The sequence below is a fragment of the Diplotaxodon limnothrissa genome, linkage group LG16 (assembly GCF_057381915.1).
Source record: "Diplotaxodon limnothrissa isolate DT_005_m linkage group LG16, D_limnothrissa_male_GT1.1, whole genome shotgun sequence".
Taxonomy (NCBI): domain Eukaryota; kingdom Metazoa; phylum Chordata; class Actinopteri; order Cichliformes; family Cichlidae; genus Diplotaxodon; species Diplotaxodon limnothrissa.
Genome location: NC_140611.1, coordinates 6,858,834 through 6,876,902, shown reverse-complemented (window position 1 = coordinate 6,876,902; position 18,069 = coordinate 6,858,834). Strand labels below are relative to the sequence as shown.

General features: G+C 44.5%; 1 protein-coding gene across 1 annotated transcript in view; it reads left to right on the top strand.

Annotated features, from left to right (window-relative positions):
• Positions 1 to 18,069, top strand: part of sema5ba (sema domain, seven thrombospondin repeats (type 1 and type 1-like), transmembrane domain (TM) and short cytoplasmic domain, (semaphorin) 5Ba) — a 206,520-nt gene that overhangs the window by 109,465 nt on the left and 78,986 nt on the right. Inside the window, exons 4-5 of the mRNA XM_085374937.1 lie at positions 3,841 to 3,940; positions 7,986 to 8,031. Coding sequence (XP_085231063.1) covers positions 3,841 to 3,940; positions 7,986 to 8,031 — 146 coding nt within the window. The remainder of the gene's footprint in view (positions 1 to 3,840; positions 3,941 to 7,985; positions 8,032 to 18,069) is intronic.

Genomic DNA, 18,069 nt, shown 5'->3' with positions numbered 1-18,069 from the left:
ATATTTCAAGGATAAGAGATCTGATGTCTCAACAGGACCTGGAAAAACTAGTCCATGCATTCATCTTTAGTAGGCTTGATTACTGTAACAGCATCTTTACAGGTCTACCTAAAAAATCAGTCAGACAACTACAGCTCATTCAGAACTCTGCTGCTCGAGTCCTCACTAAGACCAAAAAAGTGGACCACATCAGTCCAGCTCTGAGGTCCTTACACTGGCTGCCTGTCCGTCAGAGGATAGACTTTAAAGTTCTGATGCTGGCCTATAAAGCTCTGAATGGTTTAGGACCAAAATACATCAATGACCTCCTGACCCAGTATGAACCTTCCAGATCCCTCAGGTCATCTGGATCCAGTCTTTTATCAGTTCCCAGAGTCAGAACCAGACACGGAGAAGCTGCATTCAGCTTTTATGCTCCTTATATCTGAAACAAACTCCCAGAAAGCCTCAGATCAGCTGAAACACTCAGTTTATTTAAATCCAGGTTGAAGACTCACCTGTTCTCAGCTGCATTTGAATAAAGCACCAAATCCACACTTTTAAGCTTAAATTTCAAAACTTACATTTAACTACTGATTTTATCTGTTTTGATTTTATATACTGTTTTGTTTGTTTGTTAATTAGTTTGTTTGTTTGCTTGTTTTAATAAATTTTAAATCATGCTTTTTATTTGTTCTTGTTTCTAATGTCTCTGTAAAGCACTTTGAATCACCTTGTTGTTGAATTGTGCTATACAAATAAACTTGCCTTGCCTTGCCTTTTCTTTTTTTTTCATCAGTTATGCAAATCAGTATCTTCACAGTGCTTACAATGTCAAAAAAGAAAGATCTCCTTAAAGCCTTTGGAGGTCAGTTTATATTTTATTGATTTAACTATTCATATTAGGAGGTACCCAACTCCTCACACTTTGATGACACCTTCACTGACCCATTATGAGCTGTTGGAAAATGAAGGATTAGTTTCTTGAAACTCATTTTCGTGAAAAACAACAAACAAAGCAAAAAAAAAACCAAGAACAAGAGAAACGGAGCTCATTTCACCCTCGGCTAACCCATCTTTAGCTGGTAATGACTGTCTTGTAGTTCACATCAGAGTTTGATTTTCACACAAACACAAACCTCGCAGTAATTGAGCCTTTAAAACAAACTTTTTTTGTTCTTTGCCAATAATTCCATGAGCCTGTGTGTGTTTAAGGGATTGATTTAGAGACTTTTAATGATCTGAGTTGGCGTTCAAATCATGTTCATTCCTCCCAGTTATGGGGACACCGTTCACACACATACAAGCTTTGTTCACACATGCCGTGGCTTTGCGTAATCCCGGGATCATGTTGGATTCTTTAAATCAACTTCAGGTCTGTTTACATAAGACTGTGCAGCTAAAGGCGGCCTGCGTTCCCCGCCGCGTCCCCCACGCTCCCCCCAACCTTCAGCCTCTGCAGCCATTAATCAGAGTGATGCACAGATGGTTCCGCTCGCTTCCTTGCACTGGCCTTCTATGGTTGTGTTGTTGTTTTTTACACCCACCCTACATGTCAAAGATGGTCAAACCATATGGATGCATGGCCGACTGTGAAATTGAAACAATCCACTGTATGTGGATAAGTGTAGTATAAATATTTATGGAGAGAATAAGAGATGGCCTCTTGCAGAATTTGCATCGTATTAGAATAGCCTTGGGACACCCGATGATTTATTGTGATTATCAGAGATTTAATCCTGTCTGTAAAAGTGCTTTCCGGTGTATTATTAATTTTTAAAAGCTGCACTGCTACTCTGATCTAGCTGGTTGATAAATTTGTGTGTCCCTGCAGCACACTGCTCATTTTCTTATTATATTCCTAATAGAACAAGAGCTGTTGTTATCATAATTAACAATGTATTATGTTGTTATTTGCAGCACACAAGGTGGTGTGGCTGTTTTCTGAGATGCTAGGCACTACACTGTAGATTGCCATTGTCATGGAAACCAGAAGCCATTGTTAAAAATATATAGCATTTTGTATAAAACATGTACTGTAAGTTAAAACCTATGCTTGTATTTGTGGTTTATAATATGTCTAAAATAAGTCTAAGTACTATTATTATTATTATGCTTTTTTTCTACTTTGTTTTTTATTCTTGTTAATGGAAAAAACATGCAACAATTTCTACCTGGTTCCTTAATGTCTGCTATAAAACTTAATTTAGTCCATTTTGATTTGTTGTTTTTTAGATGCAGAGAAGTCCAAAACTATTAAGAGATGGACAAATGCGCTGGTTTTGTTCTTTTCAGCAGTTTTCAAATACAGAATAACAGAGGCCTTATCTTGTGAATATATTGCAGTTGTGCTGCAAACTGAAAATTGCGGACTTTTAAATATTCACTGTATTTATGAAAATGGATTCAGCCCTGCTCACTTCTCACAAGAGTGGGACAAAAAACAGAAACACTAGAATGAAGTTCGGTCTCACAGCAGCTTGGTGACGAGTGCCCAAATCCACATCTGACTGCAAACACTATCACTTCAGTGAAGTCTCCTGTCAATACTGGAACCTTTAATTAAATATTGTATGCGTGTGTTTTTCTGTATCTTAAATTAAGAGCACCATACCGTACTGTAGCTGCCGCCTTCTGTCTTCTGTTTTTCGCATCTCTGGATATGTTTGCAGATGACAGAGCCATATGGGCTCCCATCAATCCTAAAAATGTATCTCCTTTACGTGATGGAGACTTGTTTCGCTGTTCTTGGCAACTTCTTCCAGCACTTTGATGTAGTTTCTCACTCGTAGCCTGGAGCTTTTATGAGCTACTTTTAATTTTAGAAGAAAATGAACGTTTTAAGGTTTTAAATGTTTGATGATCACTTCCCTGATGAAGGAGAAAATCAAGATTTTATTTTATTTTTTTCAGTGGGGGGTCATGCAATGGTCATGAACGTTTTTTTCTCTGATACAGAAAATTAGTGGACAACCATAAAGTTGCTTAACATCATTACTGATTCTTTCCTTGTCCGTTTTTGGACTAGTTTTGTGGAAATGGCTCAAATGTGTCTAACACGCCTTTTTAACTTGCTCCAAGAAATCTCATTTGCCACTAACAACTGTGATGTCGTTTACAGCATCGGAAACATAGCAAATCCCCCTTAAGCCCCGCAAACTTCCATGTGGTGAAATCGTTTAAAGGCCCACACAAAGTTCGTAGAGAAAATGCTCTTTTTTTTCTTCCTGGAGTTTTGAGTGTGGCATTAAAAGCTCCACCAGGCGGCCCCTCTGAAAATTTTGATTTGTAAATGCCAGTTTCATACAGCGTTGAGATTTCAGCCTCGTGCCCCACACAGAGCCGCGTTTGTCTGAATGTCAGGTTGGATCGGGGTTGTGTTGCCTGATGGGGCCTGGACACTTTGTCCCGCTCTGTAGGAGACAGCGTCACGTAGCAGGAAGCTTTTCCTTCACTGTTTGGTGCCCTTTTTTACCACTTCAGCTGCAACTATGAATGTGTCTTATTCATAATTGGTGCATTGGTCACTCTAACATTTTTCTAATCTATAGTTGTGCAGTGTTGCCAGAGTTTAGTCTGAGCAACAGTTAAAATATAATGAAAGCCATCATAAAATAACCTCACTTACAGAGGCTGTTGCTGGCAAACATTTGGCATTTTGCTTAATAAATTTGATTTTCATCGGGTCAATTAACCATCGCTGTAAACACCTACACTTGTGCATAAAATGCCAAATAGGAAAGGTTTTTGCGTGCATTAGTAAACTATACCCTTTTATGAGTTTTGTTTGTAAATGTCACTGCTTTTATCTCACGACATGATTTATCTTCTGCTAACCTTCCCCCCTTTTCTCTCTCTCAGCGCTCAGTCCGTGGATTTCATCCTTCTCCCACCCTGGTGTGAGAGACTACTCCCAGCTCACCCTTGACCTGACTAGGAATGAGCTTATTGTGGGTGCCAGGTAAGAAACTGTAAATCCACTCAGCTTTTCACCCCACAGAGCACATTACTGAGAATGTGATACCCTTTCTGACTCACTCATACAGTGCGGTTTTCGGATAATGACGCTTTTAAAGTGCTTTGCTGAGGCCTCGCTGGACCAAGTTAAGCTTTGGATTTGGCAGGAGCAAAGGATTTGGAAGAAATATGTCACGCCGCAGTAGAGTGTGTGTGTGTGTGTGTGTGTGTGTGTGTGTATTCTCTTGGCATGATATGAGTTAAAGTTTTGTCTGGATTGACCCTGTTAAAAGCGTAGACATACATGATCACAAAAAAGTGTAAAACCAAAGACTGAAATACTAACAGAAAACAATGGCCCAAGAGTGACGGGCAGTACAGTTTGTGTTTAATCCACTTTGTGTTAACCTGACAGTGTCAGGGCTCGTGTGCGGAGGCGAGGAAGGGATGACCCACATGCAGGACTCGTGGTGCAGAACGAGGTTTATTGAATATGTAGACAACAGATGATAGGATGGATGGCTGGCTGGCTGGCTGGCTGGACTTAGCGGACTGGTAGACTGGCTGGCTAACTGACTGACTGGACGGAACACACGACAGAAACAACATCATCAATGACCCGACACTGAATGGGTAGAACAGAGGGCTTAAATACACAGACTGGTGATAATGATGATAATGAGGGACCGGTGAGTACACAGCTGAACATAATGAACTAATGATAATGGGAAGAGGATTGAACATAATACACACAGACCAAGGCTAACACAATAAAACAGGAAGTGGAACAGGCAGTAGATAAACAGTGAGTGTGAACTGAAAACACTGGGTCACCGACCCAGGAACCCTGACAGGACCCCCCCCTTCAAAGGCCGGCACCCGACGGCCAAACGAAAAAGAACCAGAACAGGGCGGGCGGAGGGGGCCCAGGACGGAGGGACGGAGGCCACACAGAGACAGTTCGGGTGGGCGGCCACGTGGCCCGAGGCGAGACTGTTCCGGTGGACCGACCGTGCGGAAGGCAACGGCGGTGACGTGGACACAGTTCGGGAGGCCGGCAGTGCGGAAGGCAACGGCGGCCAGTCAGGCGAAGGCGGTCCGGAGGCCGGCCGTGCGGAAGGCAACGGCGGTGACGTGGACGCAGTTCGGGAGGCCGGCAGTGCGGAAGGCAACGGCGGCCACTCAGGCGAAGGCGGTCCGGAGGCCGGCCGTGCGGAAGGCAACGGCGGCCACTCAGGCGAAGGCGGTCCGGGGGCCGGCCGTGCGGAAGGCAACGGCGGCCACTCAGGCGAAGGCGGTCCGGGGGCCGGCCGTGCGGAAGGCAACGGCGGCCACTCAGGCGAAGGCGGTCCGGGGGCCGGCCGCGCGGAAGGCAGCGGCGGCGGCGAAGGAGACGGAGCAGTTCAGGGGGCCGGCCGCGCGGAAGGCAGCGGCGGCTCTCCAGTTTTAGGCGTGCTGGCCATGGCCCGGTGGGCACAGGACCAGACGAGGCAGGATCAGGCGAAGCACAGGCCGGAGCTGCAGCAGGCGAAATAAAAGCCAAAGTCGAGGCCGGGCCAGACGAGGACGAAGGCTCCGAGGCCGGGCCAGACGAGGACGAAGGCTCCGAGGCCGGGCCAGGCGAGGCAGAGGCAGGGTCTGAGGCCGGGCCAGGCGAGGCAGAGGCAGGGTCTGAGGCCGGACCAGGCGAGGCAGAGGCAGGGCTAGGTGACAGCGAGGCATGAGGCTGGTGCGGTTCCCCTGAACCCCCAGTTGACGAAGAAGGTTGCCGGACGGGCTCCTCGGGCCCTCCAGCCGACGAGGCATGAGGCTGGTGCGGTTCTCCTGAACCCCCAGCTGACGAGGAAGGTTGCCGGACGGGCTCCTCGGGCCCTCCAGCCGACGAGGCATGAGGCTGGTGCGGTTCTCCTGAACCCCCAGCTGACGAGGAAGGTTGCCGGACGGGCTCCTCGGGCCCTCCAGCTGACGAGGCATGAGGCTGGTGCGGTTCTCCTGAACCCCCAGCTGACGAGGAAGGTTGCCGGACGGGCTCCTCGGGCCCTCCAGCGAAAACGGTCTCAGAACCAGTGGGCACTGGAGCCCCTGGCACACACAGGACAGGGCCAGCGGGTGCGGAAACCCCTGGCTGAGGAGCGGCCGGGCCAGCGGGTGCGGAAACCCCTGACTGAGGAGCGGCCGGGCCAGCGGGTGCGGAAACCCCTGGCTGGGCAGCAGGGTAGCTCACAGCAGGCTCTGGGTACTGAACAGGTTGGTGGACGGGCGACTGGACTACTGGTGACTGGACAGGAGGCGACTGGGCTACGGGTGACTGGACAGGAGACTGAGCTACGGGTGACTGGACAGGAGCGGACTGGAGAGCAGGTGAGTGAACTGACGGGGCTGGAAGCTGAACAGCAGGTGAGGCTGACGACGGAGCTGAGGTTGGTGTGGCTAATGGCTGGGCTACAGACTGAGCTAATGAGGGAGATAAAGCTACAGCCTGAGCTAGTAAGGCCGGTGCCTGAGCAGGGGACACTTCAGCCAGCCTAACCAGGGATAAAGCTAGTGCGTGAAAGGCTGGGTCAGGAGGTGGATGAAGTGGTGGACTGATTAGCTCTTCCGTGCCTCCAGAGCGTGAGGGCACTGGCTGGAGAGCCTCAGCTGAGTCTCTAGGGGGGTCAGGCTGGATCCTGGCCGTCCTCAGCCTAGGTGCTGGGACAGGCACGGGAGGTGGCTGGACACCAGTCACCCCCACTCGAGAAACCGAAGCGGGTGTGGCGGTAGACTGGGTCGCAGCTGCCCTCCTCCTGGGAGCTGGCACTGGTGTGGGGGTAGACTGACTGACAGGAGTGGAGATAATGACTGGGTGTGTGATGTTAGCAGGTTTATTGGGGATTGTTCTGGTTTTCCTGCCACCACTATTTACAGTCTTTGGGAGAGCAGAGCAGAACAAATCTTCCCAGTCCACAGAATCTTCCAGGAGGGAAACATCCCACGAATCAGAGATGGGGTTATTGTGCGTTTTGAGTGAATAATCAGATGGTGAGTGCGAAAAACAGTCACTGGAGCTCACCATCGGGAGTGGCTGAAAGTGGTCCGTTTTATGGCGGCGTGTGCGCCGATTTCTCCGGGAGGAGGAAGCGGGCGGGGTACACGTCCGAGCCTCTGGCACGGGAGCCTCTGTTGAGCCGAGGTGGAAGACGGAGCCGCTGTGCCGTGGCGAGGTTGAAGGTCCGGTGAATGAGGCAGGTGATGTGTGAGCGTGGAGCGGAGTGGCGAGAGAGGGAGCGGCCGAAGCGCGGCGTGAAACGTCCACTCTCCGCGGCAGATGCTCCGGTGCAGGTGAGGCAGCAGGTGGGGGAACGCGGCGTCTCCGAGGCCCGCCCAGAGCCAAGCGAGTGCCCTCGAAGACGTGCTCTCGCTCCGCGAAGAGCCGCTGTCTCTCCTTGAGTTTTTCAGCCCACAAGGAGAGCGCTACCTCCTGCCGCTCGTAGAGGTCCGAGTCCGCTGGGTCAAAAGCGTGTCTTCTTGGCACGGGTCGGGTCATTCTGTCAGGGCTTGTGTGCGGAGGCGAGGAAGGGATGACCCACATGCAGGACTCGTGGTGCAGAACGAGGTTTATTGAATATGTAGACAACAGATGATAGGATGGATGGCTGGCTGGACTTAGCGGACTGGTAGACTGGCTGGCTAACTGACTGACTGGACGGAACACACGACAGAAACAACATCATCAATGACCCGACACTGAATGGGTAGAACAGAGGGCTTAAATACACAGACTGGTGATAATGATGATAATGAGGGACCGGTGAGTACACAGCTGAACATAATGAACTAATGATAATGGGAAGAGGATTGAACATAATACACACAGACCAAGGCTAACACAATAAAACAGGAAGTGGAACAGGCAGTAGATAAACAGTGAGTGTGAACTGAAAACACTGGGTCACCGACCCAGGAACCCTGACAGACAGCTGGTCTCTAATACTTCATCTGCATTGTTTAATAGATTTTGCTGGATTTGAGCCAGTCACTTACATCATTTCCCTTTCTTCTTAATTCAGAAACTACCTTTTCAGACTGGACCTCAGTAACCTGTCACTGATACAGGTAAGTGTACTGCTTTTTCTCCTGTGGTTTTAAATTCTTATTTTTTGGGCGCTATCTCACTCTTTTTATATATGTTCGCCAAGTTTATTTTCACATTTTTTTCTCTTGTTTATGAATTAGTCAGGCAACATGTTATTGCTACAGCATTGTTTAGGCTGTGTATGCTGTTGGCCAGGAAATGAAAACGCTAATATGCTTTTATTGTTGTAGGTCATGGGTCACTTTAGCCTAGTAGTTGCTAGGCAGCATGATGAAATTGTCATGTATAATTTAGCTTGTTGGATATCAGGTACATGTGGCTGTTTTGAATTAAAAATGATGCAGTACAAAAAAAGACAAAAAAACACAACCTTTTAGCCTGTTGATAGAGGGTTGCCAAGCAACCAGCAGGCGTCATAACATATAATGCATAATTTGGATATAAATTATATGTTATGGTGTGATGTAGATGCTTTTATAAAGTGTTATAGGTAAAAATGTGAAAAGCAGACAGGCCTTTTTAACCCATTGCTAGAGCGTTGCTAGGCAACTTGATGATATCATAGTATCTGATATAGTTGAGAACCTTCAGGGGCCCAAGACGTATCTGTGTGGCAGCTTTGGTTGCTCAACTCGTGATTGTGTGGGAGGAGTTGGCAGACAAAGAAACAAACTCACACAGACAGAGATTTTGTGTATTGTAAGCAGATTATGTGGTAATAGTCCTTTAAATAATAGACTAAAGCAACAAGTCGAGCCTAAATGACTGCTGGCCGCTTCTCCCAGTCTTTTTACATGACTCATATGGAAACCGAAAACAGCATATTGTAGTGTTTCCAGTAGAAAGGTAAAGACTGACAAATTTCCAAAGGGGGATAGGACTTTGAACCAGGGGACTTCAACACACACTGACTTATTTTTTTAGTTAATGCTTTCCAGTAGGAAGGTTGGAAAACCAAAAGAAAAGCAGGATTTGTTTTGCCTCTTGGCAAGGTAGAGCCATTCATGCATCTCTGGCTGTACAGCATAATACTTGTTTACATCGCTCCAGCACTTTCACGGGTAGAGCCTGGTCAGTTCTCTGTGTATGGCTTATTTAGTGAGTTACAAATACACAACAGTGGCAGGACAGAATAAAGGTTTTACTACTGTTTACATTCACCACTCCCATCTTGGATCCTCAACTCGGGGTTAGTGGGGCTGCTCTGACGTTGTGAGTGGGAAATCCAAATTGAGGTGGCATTCCAGATGGAAATTCTGGCTGGGAACTGGGATCTGGAACGCACCATAAGGCCAAGTTTTTGTAATGATCTTCTATGTGGAGGTACAGAAGCTTTGCTGTGACGCTTCATTGGATATGAAAATCGTCTTCTACGCTCAACATCATCTATTGAAGTATCTTCTACTCTGTCTTCTGCCTGAACAAGCCACATGTTCTTTTCTGTATACATGCCTCAGTTTTTTTTTATCAATCCATCTATTTTCTTAAACAGCTTAACAGAAAGAGCCTCAATTTTAAGCCTCCAAAAGCAGTTGTGTATTGCTGATTCGATTAACTTTTAAACAGAGCATGTTTACTGATACTTCAAAGATTTTGTGCTAATGAGACAAACTTTGGGAGCAACAAAGCAGCAGGATGGCAGTCCCTGCCATATATATATATATATATATATATATATATGTCCACGCTGCAGAGGATATAATCAAATCCTAAGGTTGTGTTGTGTGTGTGTACACGTGCATTTTTGTGTGTCCTCAGCCTGTGGGTGTAATGGGTTTGTTTTCTGAAAGGCCTGTGGTGGTAAGAGTGCTGTGCCGGAAAGTAGCTTTGGTATCAGTGGGAATGTTAGCTCTGGGGCACAGGGTTGCCATACAGTTGCATCACACATCACAAATGACAAGCCCTGAATTCTCGATGGGACGGTGTAATCTAAACCGGTATATCACTGTCACTGAGCAGAGAAAAATAGGCATTGTACAAAAACCAGGCAGTGCACAGTTTCCATGCTTTAAACCACTGCGGGACATCTTCTTTGGAGATTGCCAAAGTTTTCCACGCCTTCAAAATAGGGCTGCCACAAACGATTATTTTGATAGTCGACTAGTCACCGATTATTTTTGTGATTAGTCGACTAATCAGATCATCATCCATTGGACGTAAAACTACAGCTTATTGCACCAGCAGCATCTGCTCTTATATAACTATCATTAGCTTACAGCTTTAAGTGTTTAAGGTCTGTGCTAACTAAAAATAAAGACAAGATGATAGTTTATTAAATTTTAATGAAATTTGCAGATTGTTTCGGTGAAGTTTAATAAACTCCTTGCTATCTAAAATATAACAGGACACTGGAGTATATTCTGGAGCATCTCACACTTCTGATAATCAGCTGTCTGCTTGACGTTTATTCAGCTGTGTAAAAACTATAACTTTAATCTCAGACAAACTGATTTACTCAGGAACAAATAAAATACTAAAAAAAAAAAGCCAAACAATAACATTTTAAGTTATCTAAGTGACTCATATATATTTAACCTGAGTAGCGAAAGACGGCAGTGGGTTTGAAAACGATTTGCGGGGAGTCCGGTGTTCTCACGGCGCTAGTGAGCCTAGCCCCCGGCTCGATAACGAGCTAGTGGGTAACAGATGTCTCCGAAAACGTCGGAGCGCTTTTGAAAATATGTGGTGTCCTGATAAACTGAGCAGATATTTGAGGTTTACACAGCTACATTCTCGCCTGAAAATATGTTAAACGTTTATTTTGTGACCCAGAAAGAATAATAAGAGTAACATTAAAACTAACTAGCTGCCGCCATTGTTGGAAACTGCGCTGGGCCGCGCTATGAATTCTGGGACACAGCTGCTTCTTCTTCTTCTTCGGGGTTTAACGGTAGCTGACATCCTTGTACATGCAATGCTGCCATCTTCTGTTTCAGTCCGTTATTACACTCTTAAATCCAGCCACTTATTCCTGCGTCTTTTGTGATCGTACAAAGTTTCAAACGACGCGTCGACTATTAAATCAGTCGTCGACGATTTTGATAGTCGACGTAATCGTGACTAGTCGACAAATCGTGGCAGCCCTACCTCAAAATAAATAGCAATGCATATTTTGCTGCTGTTAAGGTTAATGCACTTTAAGCCTTAATTATGTAAATGATGGTAGTGACATCACAATGCAGTTTTTATGCCCACCAACCAAGAAAAACAACAAGAAATGCATCTGCTGAGTGCAAATATTCTTTGTGATCCAAAGTGCACCTGTTATGAGATTTGTTTCTACGGTCAATGCAAACATATAATAACTTTACAATATATAATTTTATTTTTTTTAAAGCCTAAAAAGTTTGGTAACTTTGCTCCAAAAACCTGTTTTGAACCACACGTCTTGCTCATCCCTTTTCAGCATTTCACAAATGCCATTCTAATTCACATCATAGATGCGGGAAGCCAAGAAAAAAGTAATCCACCTGTTTTTGTAGTTGGCACAGTGCTGCAGTGGTTGATGGAGAGTCCTTGTTGGGTTTTTTTTGTGTGGTTTATGCTTTTTCTCCCATTGCTTGCGTAGGCTCTCTCCGGATATTCGGGGTTCTTCCAAAGACATGCATGTCAGGTTAATCTGTGATCCTACAATTCTGCAGGTATGAACATGAGTGTGAATAGTCGTCCCTGTGTTAGCCCGGTGAAAGTGGAGCGATATGTGTTTACTACATCCAAAGCATTGTAAACATTTTTATTAACATGTATTGAGTGTTTGGATTCGTTCAGTACCACGACTCTCTTATAATGTGTATCCAAAAAAAGTTAAGCAAGACTAGCTTAACGGTTGACTCTGCAGCATCAGTTTTGTTATTATTTCTATAACAAAAACTTGAATTATTTTTACACTACATTTCCACACAGGATTAAGCACATCACCACACTCCACTTTGTCTGACAGAGTCTCCTTTCACAGCAACCACAACTGAATGACATGATGTGTACAGCTGCCACCCGTGTGTCACTGCCGATATCAATGCGCCCTTTGTCTGCGTGTCCTAGCTGTCTACTTGTGGAAGAGAGAAGTTGACTTATGAGTGCTTTCATTTGTTTGTACCCGGGTTGTGTTGTTCTCTGCAGTTCCATGAAGCTGTTCTCTTTGTCCTGAAAAAAGGCACCTGCCATCCTTATCACATGTAAGGAAGCGTACACACATGCATCTGCTGTGAGCGTGCACAGAAATAACCACAGTGGCGCATACTGCCTAAATTCTCAAAGTCTGCTTTTCTCCTGAAACATACACACACCCACACACATATCACCAGCTTATTGTGAGCTATAGGGCTAAATGAGGTAGATCCTTCTTCACTCTGGCCAATGCGGAGGTGTCATTTGTGATGCCAAGGCTGAAATCAACGTGAGCATTACACAAACTGCCCAGTGAAGCAGAGAGGAGGGTCTCTACCCCCCATGCTAATTTGCCAGTAAAATGCAAGCCATCCAAAAAGGCAGAGGAGGGCGGCATCCCAAAATATTTCTTTTCATTTGGTGTATAAGTAAATAAAAAAAATACAAAAATACAAAAAATCTCCCATTTCCCAGTCCGAGCCTGAGGTTCAGTAAGAAAGGCTTTACGTGCAGATTTCCGGAACCAGTGATACAAGGCCTGCTGTAAATATCCAAACCACCTGCCAGAGAACATTGGATTAATTTAATTCAGTCCAGACATAAGCTCAGTTGTCTGCTCGCCATCGTGATACATCCTCATCAGTCTGCTTCATTTTTAATATAATTAACCTCTTGAAAATCCCAACATCCACTTGTATCTGTGTTGTTACCACTCCACAGACACTGACCTGCAACTATTGGTAGGACAGAAGCTTTCTGCCATTTCTGATCATTAGTAAGTGAAGAGTAACCCAGATTATATTGTGATTTGGCAATTTAAACATTTTCACAGCTTGTGAAAGGGTGACTATAAACCTGAATGATGTTCTTCTGCCTAACTCTAACAAAAAAATGAAACTTTAACTGAGCCCAAAGCTTAGTTTAAGCTCCAGTTGGTGGTTTTGTTGGGTGATTGGATGAAAGTTATGTCCCAGCTATCTATCCAACCTCCTCATACAGACATTTTTGCTCTTTCAAAGCAGAAACAAGTCTGTCGTTTTTTGCCAAATCTGTGCTGCCACCATGAAATGACTTGATAATGGCCTACTGAGCCTACTAGTTGGAAAATACCGCCTACAGGCAATGCCTATATGGCAGTGATGAGAATTGATAATGGCGTTTTAATGGGCTGATAACATTCCAACCAGGTGCTCAGTTCAGCTTGAGAATTTCTTCATGCACTAAAAGCCTAATACCTGCACTGCACTCCGAGGCCAAAACAAAATTCATCATAACACATCGTCTTGCACAGCACATCGGTGAGGTGTTTTATCTGACCCATTTCTTAACAAGGTAGTAATAGACAAAGAAATAGAGCTGCACCACTGCACGGTGGCTCATGTGTGATGTATTCCACTCTCTGCAGCACCTGTTCAGTGCACTCTTACAATTTAGCAACTGATTTAAGCTCTCAATAAGGCTCTCTCTCTGCGATGCCAGTACAATCTCTGCTTTTTTCCCTGCAAGGATCTCAACCAGTGTTGCTGCTTAATTAACACCTTTAAAGCCACAGCATCCACTTTATTTGACTATAGAGCTCAGGATGCCTGCCACCTCTGTGCAGTGTTTAATGCATGCTGCAGGGAGTGAAAATGTCAGACCAAAGTCTCTATCCCGTGTGAGCTCTGTGTCTTTATGAGGCCACTTGAAATAAGTCATGGTTATGCATTATTTTTACAATTTTATATGTGGAAATTGTCTAAAACCTCTAGTGAGAGACGTGAAAAAGGGCGTTTTAACAAAAGCTACTGTGTTCTAGCCTTCTCTTATACCTAGCATGTTATTCAGACTTTGAAGACAAAAGCATTAATCTCTTCTGAAAAAGTTTTCCAAGGTTGTTTAACGCCAGACCTTGGACTCTAAAGCTACAGATTTGACCTTATTTTGATGGTGTTATCAACCGTAGTCAAAATAAACGGCAGCAGCTATGCTCAGAAGCCAGGCTGACCTGCAGAAATTGAGCGAGCCTTTCGGGACACAAAGCACGAGTGACTTTTCCTTTAAAAAAAAAAAGAAGAAAAACATCCACGGAGTGCAAATGAAAGTCATACTGACGCTTTATTCCAAAATAACTTGCTGATTGATTGAAAAGCAAACCAAAGAGGGTGGCCGATCACAGTCGAGTTACAAAGCTGCATTCTCCACTTTCCCATTCATCGGTATGGACGGGTTGGCCTGGGCTTTTTAAGCGGGTGGTCTGAAACCACACACCGGTGTCAATATCACTCCCCTGGTTTGGCATCAGCTTCACTCTTTAGTGTGCCCCTATAAGAGACTGCAGCTTGTTTGCATGTCATTAAATGGGCAGTATCAAATTAGAGAGCCCGCCCAGTCGAGACGACCTGCATCACACCTGAAGCCAAGATGGCCAGTGAGCCCAAACAGGAGAGATGAAGGACTGGCAATAGTTTCTCAGTTTACATGACTGTGCATCTGCGTTTGCGTGTGTGGAGAGAGGCGGACAAGTGTGTAAATTCCACCTTTGCAGTCTTTAGTCACAGAGGGTTTTGAAGATAGACCACACTAGAGGGATGGGGGAGGACTGCCGAGGTGCTGATGCCAGGTCTTTTAAAGGCTCAGCCCAGCCTGTTCTGTTCAGGCACCTGGGAGAACACCTGCTACGGGCATTAGCGAGCAGGGAAGCGTAGAAGAATGAATGCGTAGGCAATCAGTGGAGAAAAAGAGTGAGAAGGAGGGAGAGAAGAAAGATGAGGAGAGCCAGGGATAAAGAGGTGGGCAGGAGCCAGAGAATGAAAGACCGCAAAGATAACAGGAAGAAAACGAATGAGGAAACAGAAGCAGAGACCAAGAGAACAACTCTGAAAAATCACACATACAGAGCCGAGATGAAGACAAATGAGGAAGAGACGAGGAGTGAACATGAGAGAGGGTGTGAGGGAGGTGACAAGCTTTCATTGTGCTCCAGCTCTCTGGATGTTTCTCTAGTGAGATTCTGTGCCTCTAAGGAGTCGTATGAAATAGTTTTGCCAGTGTAGAATAACCACACAGGTAATACCCACGGAGAGCTTTCAAAGTGTTCAGAGATGATTTCTCTTCCACACCACACCCTCTGTTGTTGTTCAATGGATGAATAAGCAATTGGAATAATTCCCCATTGCCCTATAAGACAGATAATCTGACAACTGCACTGAACCAGCTAATCCCACGAGTTTTATCTAAAATGAGAATACGACTCGAGTGGTGTCAGTGTTATGTTGGCACAGCCATTAGTTATTTTGTTTTTAACAATTTATTGTGTGCATAGAATTGGGTTTTTCCCTATGTTTATGTTGTCATCCATGCATTAACTGTGTGGCACTGACAGCTGCATTCATGTTTCAGTATCAGTCATCATTTGCCTACCAGCTGCATTTTTACAGTATATCCAAGCATAATTATACAGGTGAGCGCAGGTGAGCTTTTCAAAGTGATTATTCTCACTAATGGCTCCATTATAGCTACATTTATATCATCCCTCGTGTGTGCTTTGGTGCTTTTAGTGGCAAATTGCTTAAAGAAGATATAGTGTTCAAATATATGAGTACATGATGAGGAATTCTCATCATGTACTCCACCTGTTACAGGTGGAATTCTGTCAATTCCACCTGTAACAGGATCAATTTGCTGTAACTGGTGAGGATCAGTAATGACAATAATGCTGAGATTTAGGAATGTGGCAACCTTTGTAAAATAAGGGGGGGAAAGAGCTTTCAGGTAATTGTGTTGCAAATACAGACCGCATATTAAAGATGGACTTAGCCAGCGGTAAGTTGTCCATTGTATTGTGAAGTCTAGTTATGATACTTTCAAGGTTTTGATGCTTTAAATGTGTCTTCATGATTTGTCATCTTCATTCTTCGAAACTTGATTTTTGGAGCGTTTTAGGTGCTAATTCAAATTATGCTAACGATGCTAGCATTAGCTAGCAAGCTAATGCTTGCTAATATTCATCCTGGCAGGACGGTGCAGCCATATAATCTATGGGTGCACAGCATAGACACACAGTAACTGCTAATTAGTGCTACTACATACATACCATATATATGTAGTAAGTTAGCTCATCAAAACTCAAGCACAGATTTCTTGGATGGGCTATCAGTACAACTACACAGCTTCTGCTGTAAAGTTGGAATTTTTAACATGGGAATTAAAATGCTTGGTGAATTGAATCACTTTTGGAGGTGCTTTCAAGTGAGTATTTTGGCACAACTTCCTAGTTGTCCCATAGTGGTAGTACTATTCATCATTACCAACAAACTACTCAAATATTTAAGTCAGTCAAACCATTAATGCTCATAAACAAACAAAAAACAGTGGGCATGCATGAATAAATTATGTCTTTGTCAGTGAAGTTATAATACATATGCAAACACAAAGTACCCTGCTCTTACCTGCATACAACTGTATGCTTCACACAAGCGCACACTATCACCCACCCAGGTGCCTCACAGTGGGACTGCTCAGGCATCCTACTCTGGTAGCACTCAGACTCTGAACATCAGATGCTGCTGCATATTCTTGGAGTGCGGTGTCTCTATTTTCCCCTGCTTCGCTCTTCCTTTTCAACCTTTCTCTTCGTCTTTTTTTTCTGGAATGTAGCACTCGCATTAGTGCTGGTGGTGGGTGTGATTGCAAACCTCCCACATGTTCTGTCCAAGCAACCCCCACTAACAGAGCTTTCTGATACGCTGGTCGACCTGATCTCCGACGCAATCAAGGTGGTAGGAGGTGTGTGTGTGTGTGTGTGTGCTTGCATAGTGGGGGATAAAAAAGAGGAGTGGGAGAGTGGTGAAAGCAGCAGAGTTATAGAAAAGGCTCAAGTGTTTGATGGGTGGGAGAGGGAATGGAGAGCTGAAGCAACAACTCTGTTTCTGTCAACCGGTTCTCTCTCTCTTGCATATATTTCCTGTTGGGATGCAGTTCTGCCACGTGTGGTAAGAAAAAACAGCAACTTTTGATGGGCAAACTTTTGATGCCCAAAATGAGAATAAATCCTCACCAGTCCCCATCTTTCTTTATCCTTCTTCCCTTTCTTTTACCTTCTTTTGTAGTTTCAGAGTAATAGAAAATAACACAAGCAGACCCCTGTTTAGATAGATCTTTCTTTCTTCCACATGCTGCAAGGTAGGGCTGCCACAAACGATTATTTTGATAGTCGACTAGTCACCGATTATTTATGCGATTAGTCGACTAATCAGATCATCATCCACTGGACGTAAAACTACAGCTTATTGCACCAGCAGCATCTACTCTTATATAACTATCATTAGCTTACAGCTTTAAGCTTTTAAGGTGCTAACTAAAAATAAAGACAAGATGATAGTTTATTCAATTCAATTTTAATGAAATTATATGTGCAATATGTTTGCTTGGGCGTTTTTTTTAAATGTGAATTATTTGACCATCTGCCGTTTGACCATCAGTATTGTCTCGGTGGAGTTTAATAAACTCCTTGCTATCTAAAATATAACAGAAAATATAACAGGACACCGGAGTAAATTCTCCAGCATCTCACACTTCTGATGATCAGCTGTGTAAAAACTATAACTTTAATCTCAGACAAACCGATTTACTCAGGAACAACTAAAATACTGAAAAAAAAAAGCCAAACAACAACATTTTTAATTTATCTAAGTGACTCATATATATTTAACCTGAGTAGCGAAAGACGGCGGTGGGTTTGAAAACAATTTGCCGGGAGTCCGGTGTTCTCACAGCGCTAGTGACCTAGCCCCCGGCTAGCTATCGAGCTAGTGGGTAACAGATGTCTCCGAAAACGTCGGAGCGCTTTTGAAAATATGTGGTGTCCTGATAAACTGAGCCGATATTTGAGGTTTACACAGCTACATTCTCGCCTGAAAATATGTTAAACGTTTATTTTGTGACCCAGAAAGAATAATAAGAGTAATATT